Source organism: Bubalus bubalis, chromosome 16, assembly GCF_019923935.1.
Source record: "Bubalus bubalis isolate 160015118507 breed Murrah chromosome 16, NDDB_SH_1, whole genome shotgun sequence".
In the NCBI taxonomy this organism is placed as follows: domain Eukaryota; kingdom Metazoa; phylum Chordata; class Mammalia; order Artiodactyla; family Bovidae; genus Bubalus; species Bubalus bubalis.
In genome coordinates, this window is record NC_059172.1 from 78,114,749 (window position 1) to 78,133,613 (window position 18,865).

The window sequence follows — 18,865 nt, forward strand, 5'->3', positions numbered from 1 at the left end:
GGTTGATTTAATTCTGCCTTTGGCTCACACATTCACACCATACATTAATAAATTAAAAGTGGGTGCTTGCCTATTAACCTTTGACTTTTAAAGAGATGACTGATAGCGGGTTAATAGAACATAAAGATTATAAAACATAAAAAGACCCTGATACAATTATCGTTTCAAAGGGTAACTTTAGTTGGATTTTTATATAGTAGAAGATATGGTGTGTAATTTTAATTCATAATTCCATATAAAGAAAAAGCTGCTTTATAGAAATTAAAAGGGTGAGGAAAATGCATGTCTTAATTCTCATGAATCAACACTAATTAAGTGAGTTTTGGATAAGGGCAGACCTGGATTTCAAGTTAAGTACAGTTGAAATCACTTACACCTCACTTACTAGGTGCATGAGTTGTGAAAATTACTTAAGCCCTTACAGCCTCAAAATTCTTATTTGTAAAGTGGGGATAATATAAGGTTCTTCCTAGGGTTGCTGTGAAGGTTATACAAGATAACAAATGCTAACTTCTTGGCTCGGGGATGGGTTGAATCAATGATAATTATTATTGTTGTTGTTTTCATCATTTCGTAAATACCCAAGTCATCTCAGTACCTTGACACAAAATTGCACTAAAAAATATAAAATCATGATGAAATTCCTAGTGATAAAAGATATTTTCACATACTAAGGTATGGGTAAGTCATTCTGGCTTATACACGAGTTAAATTTAAGCTAACTAAAATAACCTGTTTGTGGCCTGTCAAAACATATATTGTACATCTGCTTTAATTATTAAGAAAAGGGCACATTGACCAGAAGTAAGGAATATCCATGTTAAAAATAAAAATTAAATGCCTCCCTTCCTGGGAAGCCAATACTGGTCCTCCTTTTTGATAAGATTCCTTTCCCAGGTGCCAAGGCCAGACTGACTGTGTACATGCTGACCTGTGTTTTGAAACCTTGAAGGAATGTATCCCTGACTTGGTTAATGTTCTTTATTCTGACAAGATATAAAACTGTGTTAAAAACCATGCTTTTCCAGATCAGTTCCTCAGAATTATGAGAGGCTGTCTTCCAGGCTTCAGTTTGGCTCAAATAAAACTCTTTTCTAAGCCTATTATAGATTGTTTATTGAGTATTTTCATCAACATTGAGTGTCACTTGAATGTACTGAAAATAAAACAATTATTCATTCATTATTTCAACAAATGTTCTACAAATATTCAGCAACCAGTGCTGTGATAGATACCACATTCTATCTTAGACGGAATTTTTTAAATGAGATTGCATTCTTGAAGAATAAAGAAAGCATAGACTATCATTATCCAGCTTGTGACTGAATTAACCAGCCATGCTCTTGGAACCACAAGCAACTCTAGGGCTTTCCTGCTCTTCAGGATAATTGTCACTAAATGGCATGATGATCCCTGAGTCCTATCACAGCTGGTGTGCAGAAGAGTAACAAGCACTTATACAGCACCTACTACTCAGGGCTGTGAGGGACATAAAAGGAAATCAGATACTGCTCTCAAGAAAAGGTAACAGGAGGTGAGATGCAATTTCAGACAAGAATTGAAGACAGGCATTTTCCTAGATATGTCAGATCCTCCTCACTTTTATGCTGATCGTTGCCACAGCAGCAGCTACTTATTTAACTTAATACAGTGCTTGATTCCAGTTTTTATTCTTCCTTCAACATAGAAATTCTCAGGTTCAGCTGAAGCCATGAAGCTTAAAGAGCAGCCATGAAGGTAAACAGATGCTTCAGGGGCTGAGGGCTCTCAGGTTACAAACCGCTGCACTTAACTTCCCTCCCCAACTATTGACTGGATCTAAAATTTTGCCAGAATGGATTTTCTCTGCCCGTCTATTTAAACTGATAGGAAAGTCAAACACAAGAACAGACTCATACACTTTACTGCATTTGTTCATGCATCTGCCTCTCTTGAGCAGACTGTAGATCACAACAAACTGTGGAAAATTCTGAAAGAGATGGGAATACCAGACCCCCTTATCTGCCTCCTGAGAAACCTGTATGAAGGTCAAGAAACCACAGTTAGAACTGGACATGGAACAATGGACCAGTTCAAAATTGAGAAAGGAATACATCAAGGCTATATATTGTCACCCTGCTTATTTAACTTATACGCAGAGTACATCATGTAAAATGCCGAGCTGGATGAAGCACAAGCTGGAATTAAGATTGTCGGGAGAAACATCAATAACTTCAGATACGCGGATGACAGTACCCTAATGGCAGAAAGTGAAGAGGAACTAAAGAGCCTCCTGATGAAGGTGACAGAGGAGAGTGAAAAAGCTGGCTTAAAACTCAATATTCAAAAAACAAAGATCATGGCATCTGGTCCCATCACTTCATGGGAAATAGATGGGGAAACAGTGGAAACAGTGTCAGACTTTATGTTTTTGGGCTCCAAAATCACTGCAGATGGTGACTACAGCCATGAAATTAAAAGATGCTTGCTCCTTAGAAGAAAAGTTATGATGGACCTAGTGAAAGTTGCTCAGTCATGACTGACTTTTTGAGACCCCATGGACTATACAGTTCATGGAATTATTCAGGCCAGAATACTGGAGTGTGTAGTCTTTCCCTTCTCCAGAGGATCTTCCCAACCCAAGGATTGAACCCTGGTCTCCCACATTGCAGGCACATTCTTTACCATATGGAGAACTTAAAAGCTGTTGTATCATAAAGTTAGATTGTAAACCACTTAGAATAATTCATTAAGCTCAACAGTGGTCCATTTCCTCCTTTCCCTTTGGCCTGTACCCTTGTCCTGTGCCTCTGTAGGCTATTTTGCGTGCAAGCAACACCTCTGTCACCTGACTATGGTAAGATGACAGTCACACTGCCTTTCTGCTAACAAAAACTACTTTTCAACTTGGTCTGTTTCTTAGAAGGTTATTTCTTTTGCAAACAATTTCAGGCATCTTTGAACATTTTGAATGCCAGAACATAGCAACAGTTTAAAAACAAGCACAGTAGTGTCTTCCCTTTAGTCTAAGTCAATGCCAGAGATGTCTGGACAGCCAGGTGCCTATTTAGATACATGGCCCCAGGAAGACAAGCAGTATTTGGTGAAGCTTCAGAAAAACTATTTATCCAGAATGGCAGGGTAGAGGGAAATCCCTGAACTTTATAGAAAAGGTGATTTTAGGGTAATTAAAGGAAACATTGTTCAGTTCAGTCGCTCAGTCGTGTCCAACTCTTTGCGACCCCATGACTTGCAGCATGCCAGGCCTCCCTGTCCATCACCAACTCCCGGAGTTCACTCAGATTCACATCCACCGAGTCAGTGATGCCATCTAGCCATCTCATCCTCTGTCGTCCCCTTCTCCTCCTGCCCCCAATCCCTCCCAGCATCAGGGTCTTTTCCAATGAGTCAACTCTTCGCATGAGGTGGCCAAAGTACTGGAGTTTCATCCAGCATCATTCCCTCCAAAGAAATCCCAGGGCTGATCTCCTTCAGAATGGACTGGTTGGATCTCCTTCCAGTCCAAGGGACTCTCAAGAGTCTTCTCCAACACCACAGTTCAAAAGCATCAATTCTTCAGCACTCAGCTTTCTTCACAGTTCAACTCTCACATCAATACATGACCAATGGAAAAACCATAGCCTTGACTAGATGGACCTTTGTTGGCAAAGTAATGTCTCTGCTTTTGAATATGCTATCTAGGTTGGTCATAACTTTTCTTCCAAGGAGTAAGTGTCTTTTAATTTCATGGCTGCAGTCACCATCTGCAGTGATTTTGGAGCCCAAAAACATAAAGTCTGACACTGTTTCCACTGTTTCCCCATCTATTTCCCATGAAGTGATGGGACCATGATCTTCATATTCTGAATGTTGAGCTTTAAACCAACTTTTTCACTCTCCACTTTCATTTTCATCAAGAGGCTTTTTAGTTCCTCTTCACTTTCTGCCATAAGGGTGGTGTCATCTGCATATCTGAGGTTATTGATATTTCTCCCGGCAATCTTGATTCCAGCTTGTGCTTCTTCCAGCCCAGAGTTTCTCATGATGTACTCTGCATAGAAGTTAAATGAGCAGGGTGACAATATACAGCCTTGACGTACTCCTTTTCCTATTTGAAACCAGTCTGTTGTTCCATGTCCAGTTCTAATTGTTGCTTCCTGACCTGCATATAGGTTTCTCAAGAGGCAGGTCAGGTGGTCTGGTATGCCCATCTCTTTCAGAATTTTCCACAGTTTATTGTGATCCACACAGTCAAAGGCTTTGGCATAGTCAATAAAGCAGAAATAGATGTTTTTCTGGAACTCTCTTGCTTTTTCAATGACCCAGCAGATGTTGGCAATTTGATCTCTGGTTCTTCTGCCTTTTCTAAAACCAGCTTGAACATTAGGAAGTTCACGGTTCACATATTGCTGAAGCCTGGCTTGGAGAATTTTGAGCATTACTTTACTAGCGTGTGAGATGACTGCAATTGTGCGGTAGTTTGAGCATTCTTTGGCATTGCCTTTCTTTGGGATTGGAATGAAAACTGACCTTTTCCAGTTCTGTGGCCATTGCTGAGTTTTCCAAATTTGCTGGCATATTGAGTGCAGCACTTTCACAGCATCATCTTTCAGGATTTGAAATAGCTCAACTGGAATTCCATCACATCCACTAGCTTTGTTCGTAGTGATGCTTTCTAAAGCCCACTTGACTTCACATTCCAGGGTGTCTGGCTCTAGGTCAGTGATCACACCATCGTGATTATCTTGGTTGTGAAGCACAATCTAAAATGTAAATAGGCTTAAAAAGTGTTCAGAGACATAGGTCATAGGTAAATTCTGAGATAGTAAAAGGAAGTTAAAAATTTGGAAGAATGCATTTGCTAAAATAATGGTACTGATCCTTTCGTCTTTCTGATGATTCTTAATCGTGAGTCAAGGAGAGAAGGGAGGTGTTATACTCTCCTTTCCCAATATCAAAAACAGTCAAAATTCTGAGTATACATTGCCCAAATTAGGCTTAGCCCAAGTTTAGCTTAAGGTGGCTGAGGTCTCTTTCTACCAAAGCAAAAAGTTATTGATAAAAACTCAGTATATAAAGATTGAACTTGAATGGATGAAACTTTTAAATCTGGCTTCTCCCCATTCACTGTGAAGACCTGTAGTCTCTCAGGTCTGTTGGTTTTCTTCTATTCTTGAGGTTCCATCTAACTGTTAGATTTCTCTGCTGTGTTCTGGCTGTCACCTCTGCATAGATCCATCTTCAGACCTGATGATACTGGTAATGAGTGCAATTCGTTCTGTCTAGAAGAGTCAAAGTGCCAGACTACAGTTGCCTGAGGAACTCAGTTGCACCTCCTCTGTGCTCTTTTGTTAAATGACTATGGACTAATACAGAAAAGGAGAATTTAGGAGGAGCTTAGAGAAACTATATATTGGAGTTTATGATCTTTGTGATTATTCTCATCTCTAACTCATAAAATAGATTAGTTGCCTTCAAGCAGAGAAATATGAAGACTTTTCAAGGGGCCACAAAACACTGATAGTTTTAAGAGAAATAATTTCTAGATCCTCAACTTTCCTGTAACTAATTTTCTTGAGAACAGATCATTTTTCCCTTTACAAAAAATTCTCCACTCTCACTCACCCCTGCAGCAAACAATGAAAATTCCCCTTTAATAATTAATCCAGGTACCGCAGACCCTGAGGGGTTTCCTGTATTTCCTTTCCTTAATACACATTTCCAATGAAGATGAAGCTAAATGAAAGGAATACAACCTGCCAGTTCATGTTGGGATATTGTGAATTTAGATGAATTTTAATGTACTTTGCCTCTTCATTCTTCAATAGCTATCAAAGAATGCATCCTTCTTAAATGAGAGGACAGTAAAGAAGACATCAGTAGGGAATACTGAATACAAAATTCCACTACTTCATATTATTTAAATTAAGTGATTAATTAAAATTATTCTTTTTAAAAAATTTATTGGAGTATAGTTGATTTACAGTGTTAGTTTCAGGTGTACAGCAAAGGGAATCAATCATACATATACATAAACCTACTTGTTTTAGATTCTTTTTCCATATAGGCCATTACAGAGTACTGAGTAGAGTTCCCTGTGCTATACAGTAGGTTCTTATTAGTTATCTATTTTATATATAATAGAGTGTATATGTCAATCCCAATTTCCCAATTTATCCCCTTCACCCTGATAACCATAAGTTTATTTTCTACATCTGTGACTCTGCTTCTGTTTTGTAAACAAGTTTATTTTACCCTTATTTAAAACCATTCTTAGTACTCATCTTTTGGATGTATCATTAACTTAAAAGAAAGACATCACAAATGTGCAAGAAGTTTAGTCAGGATGAGTCTTTTTACTGTGACTTGGAATGGTTTCCAGGACTTAAAAAATTTTCATAGGCTATTGGCTAAAGCACAAGGATAAAACTTTTATGTGATTTGTTTCAGATCAGTGTGGGTAATTCAATAAGGCAGTTATCAAATCATATCAAGAAATATTTATCCCAAATATAGTCTACTATCTTTTAATTCTATTCCATAAAATCATTAATAATTTACATATTCCATTAACAAAAACTAAAACAATATGCTGGCTGACAAATCAAGTTATTTTAACAGGTTATAAGTTTTTTATTTCATTAAATACATAACAAAAGTATGGATATGACTTGTTCCTTTAAAATTCATTTCCAATAGGAAATGTATCATATATTTAAAATTTATTTTTCAGAATTTGTGTATGTTATTTTGAAACATTATATTCAATTTATGTAGTTTTGATCAAATATACTGCTAATAAATATAATGGTAAGTATTTCCAGAATATTTTAAATACCTAGAGCCTGATGATAACAGAAAGTAAAACAAATTCTAAAATTTCTTGTAAACATACACATTACACATGTGTTATGCAATATAAATATATATATATCATATATATATAATATACATATCTAATATATATATATAGTAGGTGATCTATGAAGGACTTTACAATAAAAAGCTATTACATTAGAAATCACATTTGTGGAGGAAAATGTACTAGATTACAAGTTTAAGGAGAAAAGGAAAGATGTAACAACTGTTAATGAATATTAAAGAGGAGGCTGTTTATTTTTAAAATAGGTGATGGTGTGTATAAAATCACAGCACTTAAAGGCCCCTAGATACATCTGAAGCAGCCATTTAAGATAAATATTTTTAAATGTTAATATTTAGGCCACACAGAAATTATACCTTTTAAAATTATTTCAACTTTAAAGTAAATAAATTTAGATGCCAACTTTAAAATGTACTCATGAGCACAGAATTTTTCAAATGTTTTTCAGGTGAAAAGGAAGCAAAAGAATTTGAAGACCATGAGCAGAGAGGATTGCCTGTTGCCAGTACAATATTTCAGGTCCCTGTGAGGTATCTCACAGTCTTTGGTCCCTGCAGTCTTTGGTCCCTGAGACTCTAAGGGGCTTGACTACTAAAAATAAGACTGATAGGATACATGTTGGCATGTTGCAGTATCAGTGTTTATTTCTGGAAGGATACATGTTGGCGTTTTGCAGTATCAAAATTAGAAATTATCTTTAAATTTTTCTTCATATTTAAATTACTGTTTTTTAACATGATCATGTAAGGTGACCTTTGAACAAAGCAGAGGGAAGGAGAACCAGTACTCTATCGAGCGAAAACTCTGCACATAACTCTCCAGAGGGCCCTTGGCATCCACTGTTCGACACCCATGGATTCAACCAGCCTGGGCTTGTGTGGTACTGTAGTGCATATTTAGTGGAAAAAAGCCACATGTAAGTGAACCCATATACTTCAAACTCGTGTTGTTCAAGAGTCAACTATATTCTTTTAAAAAAAGAAAAGAGAAGTTATTCTTAAAGGACAGAGCAGCAGATTTAGCAAATCTCACCAGATTCACCAAGCCCTTTGGGGTCCCATCCTGTTGTAAACTGGGGCTGGGCTGCTGGAGCAGGTTTAGCACCATCACGTGAGCATGCATGGTAGCATGATATGCTTTCCCTGAGTTTACATGTGAGAGTCATGGCGGCGCATTCTCACATGAAGCTGTTCTTGCCTCTATGGGCCAACTGAGTCTGGGAGACTAAAATAATTGTTCTAGAGTGTCCCGTCTGGTGAGAAAGAAAACATTATGGTTTCTTGTTTTGTATTTGCCAAAGGCTTTTAAAAACTGCCAAGAACTGGCCTTTCTGCTTGTGTAATACAAGGATTTGGGGAGTCAAATTTCTAATTAGAAAAGCTGTTGAATTGTCAAGTTCTAGGACATACTTTTAAGAACATTTTTAAAACTGCTACCCTCTTTTAACACTATACTTTAATCCTTGAGGATGATTTTTTAAAGATATTAGGAATAACATATTATTAAAGAGATTTGTGTTTTCAGAGAGAGTTACCTTTTCTTTGCCATTAACCCTTCACAGAGGCAGGGCATTAAGCAAAGGGTGAGCCTGATTAGAGGCTAACAGTGTGGACCTGCACAGAGAAAGCAGGGATGGAGGGAAAGTGCCTGATCCATTTACCTTGCACCTAGGTGGGCAGACAGTGTATGATGAACAAGTAAAGGGATATCTGGATCCCTAATTTATCATAAACCTAAAGCAGCCTTCACATTATGCAATGCATTTGATGCTAAGTCGCTTCAGTCATGTCTGACTCTGTGCGACCCCATAGACAGCAGCCCACCAGGCTCCCCTGTCCCTGGGATTCTCCAGGCAAGAACACTGGAGTGGGTTGCCATTTCCTTCTCCAATGCATGAAAGTGAAAAGTGAAAGTGAAGTCGCTCAGTCGTGTCCGACTCTGTGTGACCCCATGGACTGCAGCCTACCATGCTCCTCCATCCATGGGATTTTCCAGGCAAGAGTACTGGAGTGGGGTGCCATTGCCTTCTCCAATGCAGTGCATTTAGGGACAATGAAAAATTCGCATTCCGATTAGATGTGATTCTTTCACATTTGGCCCTACCAGCCCACCCCTCATTCCACAAGGTCATGTCTTATATTACAGTTATTTCACACAGGTCTTTGCTCTCCTATTAAATTACAAGTTAATTGAGGGCAGGGTTATTGACTGAACTGTCTTTGTGCTGTGAGATATCTCCACCCTCATTCTTGACTCTTCCCAGAACAATATTTGCTACAACCATGGGCTCAGAAGATGTAAGCAAGTGAGTGAATGAAGAATGGTTTAGAGTATCGTGTAAACAAAGATACAATTACAGAAACAGAAATGTTGAACCCTAAGCAGTAAGTTTCAAAAAATTAAATATAAATTTTAAGATCAAATTGCCAACATCTGCTGGATCATTGAAAAAGCAAGAGAGTTCCAGAAAAACATCTATTTCTGCTTTATTGGCTATGCCAAAGCCTTTGACTGTGTGGATCACAGTAAACTGTGAAAAATTCTGAAAGAGATGGGCATACCACACCATCTGACCTGCCTCTTGAGAAACCTATATGCAGGTCAGGAAGCAACAGTTAGAACTGGACATGGAACAACAGACTGGTTCCAAATAGGGAAAGGAGTACATCAAGGCTGTATATTGTCACCCTGCTCATTTAACTTCTATGCAGAGTACATCATGAGAAACTCTGGGCTGGAAGAAGCACAAGCTGGAATCAAGATTGCCGGGAGAAATATCAATAACCTCAGATATGCAGATGACACCACCCTTATGGCAGAAAGTGAAGAGGAACTAAAAAGCCTCTTGATGAAAGTGAAAGAGGAGAGTGAAAAAGTTGGCTTAAAACTCAACATTCAGAAAACAAAGATCATGGCATCTGGTCCCATCACTTCATGGGAAATAGATGGGGAAACAGTGGAAACAGTGTCAGACTTTATGTTTTTGGGCTCCAAAATCACTGCAGATGGTGATTACAGCTATGAAATTAAAAGACACTTACTCCTTGGAAGGAAAGTTATGACCAACCTGGATAGCATATTGAAAAGCAGAGATATTACTTTGCCAACAAAGGTCCATCTAGTCAAGGCTATGGTTTTTCCAGTGGTCATGTATTGATGTGAGAGTTGGACTGTAAAGAAAGCTGAGCGCCAAAGAATTGATGCTTTTGAACTATGGTGTTGGAGAAGACTCTTGAGAGTCCCTTGGACTGGAAGGAGATCCAACCAGTCCATCCTAAAGGAGATCAGTCCTGGGTGTTCTTTTGAAGGAGTGATGCTGAAGCTGAAACTCCAATACTTTGGCCACCTCATGAGAAGAGTTGACTCATTGGAAAAGTCCCTGATGCTGGGAGGGATTGGGGGCAGGAGGAAAAGGGGACGACAGAGGATGAGATGGCTGGATGGCATCACCGACTCGTTAGACATGAGTTTGAGTGAACTCTGGGAGTTGGTGATGGACAGGGAGGCCTGACATGCTGTGATTCATGGGGTTGCAAAGAGCCGGACATGACTGAGCGACTGAACTGAACTGAAGATCATATTTATCAGATTTCCAAGATAGCGTAGTTCCCTGCCTCCCTGAGTTCTGGGAGCAAAGTGAGAAGTAGGAAAGAATGTGACATTGTTGGAAGAGATCATCTGCTTGTCCTGCATCCTCAGCTGCCAGGGAGCTAGAGGAAAAGCAGCATCCTCCATGCTGGGGGCCATTGGAAGGCTTCAGTCACTGGTGACCTGCCCTCCTCACCTGGACAGATAGGACCCGGGGAGAGACACATGCTAGGCTGGGGTTTGCTGTGTTCCTTCAGTGACAGAGGCACCAAAAAACTGCACAGGAGAGACCCCAAGGTATGGAATAGAGAGACATGCTTTCTCACAGCATACAGGATAGAGAAAATGAAACCAATATTCATCTTTGTGTAATACTGTATTTGATGAATCAGACCTGATTCCAAGCAGTATATAGCTGAGTAAAGAAGAAAAGCCCACCCTAAATAGTATCATACAGCAGAACATGATAAGCACTATAGGAAAGGTCAGATAACCTGTGGAGGAAATTTAAAGATGTGTGTGTATAAGTGTGTGACCTCGGACTAGGAATCTGAACTTTCACCCTCTCCAAATGAAGCACAAACCATGCAGACAATGGCAAGGTCTGACAGCGTGTCTCCCCACTTACCTCTTATTTAGAGATTGCTCAAAGTTCCCTTGAGGCAGGAACGAGACACAGACATAGAGAAAGGACATGTAGACTCAGGGCGGGAAGGGAAGGGTGGGATGAGTGGAGAGAGCAGCGCTGACATATGTGCACTACCTTGTGTATACGTCAGATATAAAACAGGTAGCTAGTGGGATCTCATCAAAGCACAGCGAGCTCATCTCAGTGCTCTGTGATGACTTGGAGGGGTGCGATCAAGGGGATGGAGGGGGATTCAGAAGGGAGGGGGTATATGTATGCATATGGCCAATTCACTTTGTTGTACAGCAGACATGAATACAACATCGTAAAGTGATTATATTTGACTACTTCTCCCATATCTACAAGCTTTAGTTTTGGCTGTTACCTTGGCCTAAAATATCTCTGCCTTCAAATATGCTATTTATTCTGCCATATGCAGCTGAAATACCATTTTTCACGTAACTTCTCCGACATCTAATCTTAATTAAATACTGCTTTCTCTGAACTGCTACAGCACTCTGCTTATAGCCCTGTCTAGTAGTTTCATTTCTGTTTATAACATATGTATGCATGCATGCATCTGTCTTTCAAGTCAAACTATGACTTCCTTTGTCTTATTCATCTTTCTGACCTCAACAGTAGCTATCACCATGATCTGAATATAGAAACAAGAGTTTCACAGGAGACAGAACCTGGGTTTTAGAGTCTGCATCCCTGGGTTCTGATCCCAGCTCTGTGATTTCACCAGCTGTGGCTCTTGGGCCTTAACCTTTCTATACCTCCATTTCTGCATCTGAAAAGGAACTAATATCTTCCCAAGGTTGTAATAGGTATCAGACATAATAAATGCAAAATGTCTAGTTTATAGTAGATCATCTCCAAATGGTAGTAACCACAACTTTTACTCTACATAATAAAGAACTTGTTGAATCAAATATATAAAATTGCCTACTATCTATGATACCTAACAGAGTGTGAGTACATAGTGGAAGCTTATAAATTCACCTTGACTCCAACTTGTTAAAAACCTACCTTGAACTCCTTCTCTATGTTGGCCAGCACTGCCAGCTCATTGCTAAGCTCTAAAGCTGTCATGACTGGGTCTTCGCTAGACAATGACAGGTAAGCTGGGCTCGCCAGGCCTTTGTAGGCATTAATTCTAGATCTGGAGTGGCTGAAGGAGTCATGCTTCTGTTTCTGGTTGCATTCACTGCACTTGCAGAAATAGTCATGAGGCCGTTCGATCCGAGCACCCTTCCGCAAGAGGGTGTGCACTATTTCATATTCCTGGCAGTGGGCAGCCAGAATGATGGGGGTCACGTCATGGGAGAACCGTGTCCCGTCTTCATCATATGCATAAAAATCATCTTGCTGGAGTTCAGACTGACTGGGGCTTGTTGCTAACCGCTTGCCTTCAGCAAAAGCTGGGTGACTGAGAATGGCTTCCACAATCCGAACATAACCTTTACTAATAGCTAAAAGCAAGGCATCCCCAACGCGTGAGAGATTTTCTTTCTTGAGAAGAAGTTCTGTAATTTCCAGATGCTCATTAGCCACTGCCAGCTGCAGGGCGTTCTGGCCCATGTAATCCACACAGTTGACATTGAGTGAGAGGCATTCTTCCAACATCTTCCTTACCACTGGGATGTTGCCATACTCAGCTGCATCTAAAAAGCGTTCCTCCTCAATAGATAGGCTTGTTGAGTGGTCGTTAAACATGTACGCTGGTCCTCGGTTAGCTAACCGTCTCCCCTTCTCACGGAGAACTGTCTGCCGCCGATGGGTCAGTCTATTGTCGGTGCCCCGGCTGTAATAAAATAGAAAGATTGTGAACAAATTACATTAAGAGCATTTTAGTGTGTCAAATGACCTGCCATTCATCTAATGCAGTCCTCAAGCATATTAGATGTTGTCCCATCATCTCTAGACCAACTATAATACAAATGAAGACACATTTATTTGTTAATGGATTCCAAGAATTTCTCTTTTTAGAAAGTCAAGCATTTTGCAGATTTTAACATTTTAATTTGGGTGGAGGTTCAAGCAGTTCCCTTAATCTCTCTGTGACGTGCACATACAGATTAATATGTGTTTTTCATTTACAGGTGGTATAGATAAAGAAAGACCAAAATGTTGCCATTATGACATAGTGTGTGAAAATATAAAAAATAAGTAGGAAAATAACAAATCCACTCAAGTCAACATATATTTATTGAGTCCCTCCTATGCCAGGGCCAGGCATTATATAAGGTGTGGACAAAGCAGTAGTGAAAACAAAATAAAGTTTCTGTCCTTATAAATCTTATAGTCCAAAGGGAGAAATGGGCAATTAGTTCATTACTATTATTAGCTGTTTAACTGTCATGAGAAACCTACCACAGGGGCATCTAGTCTACCTTCCTAGAGAAATGATGTGCTGAAAATGGAAGCATAGAAGTCAAGCGTGACAGTGTATTTGGGGAGAGTGGGACAAGGTCAGGTACAGCCAGGGAGCTTCCTCCAGCACAGGGATCAATTAAATGCCACGGAGAGGGTTTCATTGACTAGGAAAATAAATGGGTTGGACTCTGCTAGGCATTATTCTAAAAATCACTGGAAACCTGAAAAGCTGTGATCCGGTGTTAAGTGGGAAGAAAAGTGTGAGAGAGTGTGAGAGTGGGACAAGGCCAGGTACAGGTGGGGAGCTTCCTCCAGCAGAGGGATCAATTAAATGCCACAGTGTGGGTTTCATTGACAGGGAAAATAAATGGGTTGGACTCTGCTAGGCATTATTCTAAAAATCACTGGAAACCTGAAAAGCTGTGATCCAGGTGTTAAATGGGAAGGATCAAAAGGGTGGCCAGCCTTCTATGTTGGCTTTCACTCTGTGATCAGAAAAAGTGATACTCCCTCTGAAGGAAATGCTAAAATGGGGATTTTTTTTCTCTAGTGATTCACAACTTCATGTCTTAAGGTCTTTTTGAGCTTGAACCTGTGTCACTATCACTAACTGGAAACCCAACAAGGATAAGTTCCTGCAGAATATGAAAGAGCCAGGTTATGGGGGAGTATGAAATGAAGAAAAGTGTGACTGATGATTGATGTCACAGATCTTTATAAATGTTCCAAAAGTCATCCTCCTTCAAAGACTCACAAATTTCCCTGTATGAAGAGAATTTAAATAGACCCAAAGACCCCATAAACCATCTTCCCTTTCTATCAGGCCAGGCCTAGAGAAGCTAACTTTCTTTCCAAACTAACCCTTGTCCATCTTAATACCAAAGCTCCAGGCAATGTTGACCATGGCAGTATGATCCCAAAGGAGTTAGCAAAAGTCTGCAGCTCAGAAATAGGTTGTGTCTCTCCAAGGAGAAGGCAATGGCGCCCGCCTCCAGTACTCTTGCCTGGAAAATCCCACGGACAGAGGAGCCTGGTAGGCTGCAGTCCATGGGGTCGCGAAGAGTTGGACACGACTGAGCGACTTCCCTTTCACTTCTCACTTTCATGCATTGGAGAAGGAAATGGCAACCCACTCCAGTGTTCTTGCCTGGAGAATCCCAGGGATGGGGGAGCCTGGTGGGCTGCCGTCTATGGGGTCACACAGAGTTGGACATGACTGAAGTGACTTAGCAACGAGGAGCTTGAAGAATGTTCTACCATATTCACAAAATTTTTTCAGAAATTTTTGTTCAACAGTGTAACCATTCACAGCCTCTTAAAACTAACCAAGTTGTTTTACTGAAAAGACAGCTATGTAAATTCTTTAAAATTATATCGAGGCCATAGCCAAACATGTTATGATACTAGTAATCTTTTAAGATCTTTAATTGGAGGATAATTGTTTTAAAATATTGCATTAGTTTCTGCCATGCAATACTGTGAATCGGCCAAAAGTATACATATATCCCCTCCCTCTAGAGCCTCCCTCTCACCTCTCCATAATTTTTAAGACTGATATTTAAATAATGTATATATAGCTTTTATTAAAGTACTATAATAAGGGAATTATTTATTGCATCTATTTTTATTTCTATAGCTATTGTTTTGTTTCCAATTCCATTTTAACCTGCATCCAAGCCATGCATGTGCATGCTGAAAGACTTGAAAAGCTTGTTACAGAAAATAGCAGGCCCTTATTCTTCATTTTCTCCACATCCTGATATTTAGAGGAAATACATTTCAACTATTTTAGTTGATTATTTTATCATTTAAATCCTTACATCATATAACTTGGTAATATTGCTATTTCTTAATTTTCCAGATTTGGTATTACCTACAGACTTCCCATTGTGAAAGTTGAATATTTAGGTCACTTTCACAATCTCCCACCCTATGTTCACACCCTTCTCTCTCTCTCTCTCTCTCTCTCTCACACACACACACACCCCCCATGCTTTTTTGGTGATTGTCATTCTGATGGCTTGAGGTGATATCTCACTGTAGTTTGATTTGCATTTCTCTAATAATTAGTGATGCTGAGTATTTCTTCATGTATTTGTTGACCATCTGTATGTTTTCTTTGGAGAAATGTCTATTAAGATCTTCTGCCCATTTTTGATTGGGTTGTTTGTTTTTCTGATTTTGAGCTACATGAGCTATTTGTATATTTTGGAGATTAATCCTTTGTTAGTTGCTTCATTTGCAAATATTTTCTCCCATTCTGAGGGGTTCTCTTTTCATCTTGTTTATGGTTTCCTTTGCTATGCAAAAGCTTTTAAGTTTAATTAGGTCCTATTTGTTTATTTTTGTTTTTATTTTCATTACTCTAGAAGATGGGTCAAAAAAAACACAAAAAAAACCTTGCTTCAATTTTGGCCAGATGCTGTAAAACTCTTAGAAGAAAACATAAACAGAACACTCTTTGATATTTTTTATTCTTGTCTACAGGGTCCTTTGTTTCTGGAACTCCTTCTTTTTGAATGTTGGTAATTCTGGAATATCCTTTATTTTCTTCTTTTTTCTCTATTTTCCAATTATTTATCTTTTTGTACAGTACTCTGAGATATTTCTTCCACTTTAATATATCTTTTGTAAATTTTTCCTCTGCTATTACTTTTTAATTTGCAAGGATATCTTTTATTCCTCACATTAAAAAAAAATAATACCTTTTCCTGCTTTTGAAAACACAGTATCTAATTCTGGGGACATCAGTGATAAAGACTCTGACACAGATCAGAACACTTCAGGGAATTTACTCCTATTCCTTTTTTATGCTTGTTTTTATATTTCTATTTTATGTTTGTTTTATACTTTATATTAAAGTTTTGCCTCAAGTAACCAGTGATCCTTAGTTGATATTATTTTCAATTTTTAAAAATAAATATTATTTCTAATGTCTTTTAAAAGAGAAAGTAATTTTTTCTGTCACTTTTCTGGCTTCTAATAACCTCTTTAGCCTTTCACTTCCTCTCTTCTCTTCTGTATATATTACTTTCCATAGATTCTGTTGTAGATAGGAGGAAGCTCAAAAATCAGGGGGAGGGGAGACATCTCCTGAACATGATTAATGCTCTGAGAAAGAAAACTGTAAAATTAAAGGAGAAAAGAGCTAGGATCAGGGGATTTATAGAAGTGAGATTAAATTAATAGGAGTGCAAGAAAGGTTTTTGTGTAACAAAAATAAAAAGACACAGAATTGACACAAAATAGTACCAAGTACCAAAAGGCCAAGAACCAAGCCTCTTTGTTGTTCTTTTTCTTCCATAAGATCAGCAGAAATAATTATTCCAGTCTATTTTACAGAATTACTTCTAGGCTCAATTGAAAATATGAAAGTGGAAAGCATTTAAATGGAAATGTTCAAGTTCTAATAATATTGTTTGCTTTCCCACTTGACGTCCATGTAATATTTTAGGCTATTCTTGTAATTATCAAGAGTGCTTTAATCTACATAATCTGGGACCAAGTTGTCACCTAAGAGTACTTGAGATTTATTTATTTATTAAATTAATTTATTATTTTAATTGGAGGATAATTGCAATATTCTGATGGTTTCTGCCATTCATCAACATGAATCGGCCACAGGTATATATGTGTCTCCCTCATCCTGAACCCCCTCCCACCTCCCTCCACACTCTATCCCTCTGGGTTGTCCCAGAGCACTGGCTTTGGGTACCCTGCTTCATGCATTGAATTACACTGAGGTAGAATAAGCCTGAGTTGTGACACCTTTCATTCTAAATTTCTAATTTTATGACTTTAATGTTATTAATATGAATAATGGCAAGTTCTACCCTGGCAAGCCACTAAGGATATATCCAATCTCCTTCTAAACTATTATGATTTTCATACCTATAACTTTCATCCTTTTGAAGAACAGTAAAGACAGTTCCAGAGAAAATGTTTTCTTCAGTTTTAAAGCTTCTCCTGTCTCTATCACAAATTTTAATCATATGCAGTGACATAGATTTCAGATATCTTTTTATAAAAAGGCTTGGATCATCATCATTTTCTTAGCACTCTGCCACAGGAAAGCCAGATACAGAATGTTTATAGAGGCATTTATGATTGTTTTAGGAAGATAACTCTGACAGGCAGAATGAAGGCAGTAGTCCTTGCATGAGTAGTGAGATAAAGGGAAAGTATTTGCATGTTGACAAAATGCATGATTTGCTGTCTCCTTGTCTTCCTCAATGGCTTCCCTGGTGGCTCAGCTGGTAAAGAATCTGCCTACAATGCGGGAGACCTGGGTTCGATCCCTGGGTTGGGAAGATCCCCTGGAGAAGGGAACGGTTATCCACTCCAGTATTCTGGTCTGGAGAATTCAAAGACTGAATGACTTTCACTTTCACTTTGCCTTCCTCAACTGCAGTGTAAAGAAGCAACAAAAGGCTCTATGTATAGCATTTCGTCACAAGTGATGCTTAATCCTTAAGTGTCAAACACAAAAGCAAAATGTGTAACAGCTTTTTAAATGACAAATATTTGAAGCCTTTCAAGAAAGATACTAGACATTGCTAGATTAAATTACCTCTCTGAGAATGGATTTTACAAGGCTATATTGTAGAACTGTATATTAATTGAAAATGTAACCTAGAAAAACTGTCTACTAGAAATAGGAACAATAGCCCAAAGCATTATGTTAACAAAAGAGACATTTTCATTCCACCTTAAGTGCACACTTTAAAAGTGGGTTCTTGTATTTAAGAAAAATATTTATTAAGATTTTTTTTCTTCAACCCTTTAGCCATATTTAGCATGGTTGGATGTTTAGTAACCTACATTTTTGTGATCATATTTTTTTTTAATTTTATTTTATTTTTAAACTTTACATAACTGTATTAGTTTTGCCAAATATCAAAATGAATCCGCCACAGGTATACATGTGTTCCCCATCCTGAACCCTCCTCCCTCCCCATTCCATCCCTCTGGGTCGTCCCAGTGCACCAGCCCCAAGCATCCAGTATCGTGCATCGAACCTGGACTGGCAACTCATTTCATACATGATATTTTACATGTTTCAATGCCATTCTCCCAAATCTTCCCACCCTCTCCCTCTCCCACAGAGTCCATAAGACTGTTCTATACATCAGTGTCTCTTTTGCTGTCTCGTACACAGGGTTATTGTTACCTTTTTTATAATTTGCTTTATCACAATACATAAATACCAGTTCTAGGAAATAGTATAAATAGTCACTGCCTCCATACTACTCAAATATTGATTAGGTCAAGGAAACAACTTTTTTTACATACCTCATTTTTATGATTATTTTTGTTGGCTAAATGATGCCTGTTGTCCTAGATAGGGAGAAATGGAATAACCCATCTCCATTGAAAATGCCAGCAATGCAAATTAGCTTCTGAGTCAA

General features: G+C 38.6%; 1 protein-coding gene across 6 annotated transcripts in view; it reads right to left on the minus strand.

The window, feature by feature from the left end:
- Positions 1 to 18,865, minus strand: part of TRPC6 (transient receptor potential cation channel subfamily C member 6) — a 158,307-nt gene that overhangs the window by 45,014 nt on the left and 94,428 nt on the right. For all 6 annotated transcript variants that reach the window (XM_044929797.2, XM_044929796.2, XM_044929795.2 and 3 more), the window contains exon 2: positions 12,111 to 12,885. In XM_044929797.2, the coding sequence (XP_044785732.2) occupies positions 12,111 to 12,885 (775 nt within the window). The remainder of the gene's footprint in view (positions 1 to 12,110; positions 12,886 to 18,865) is intronic.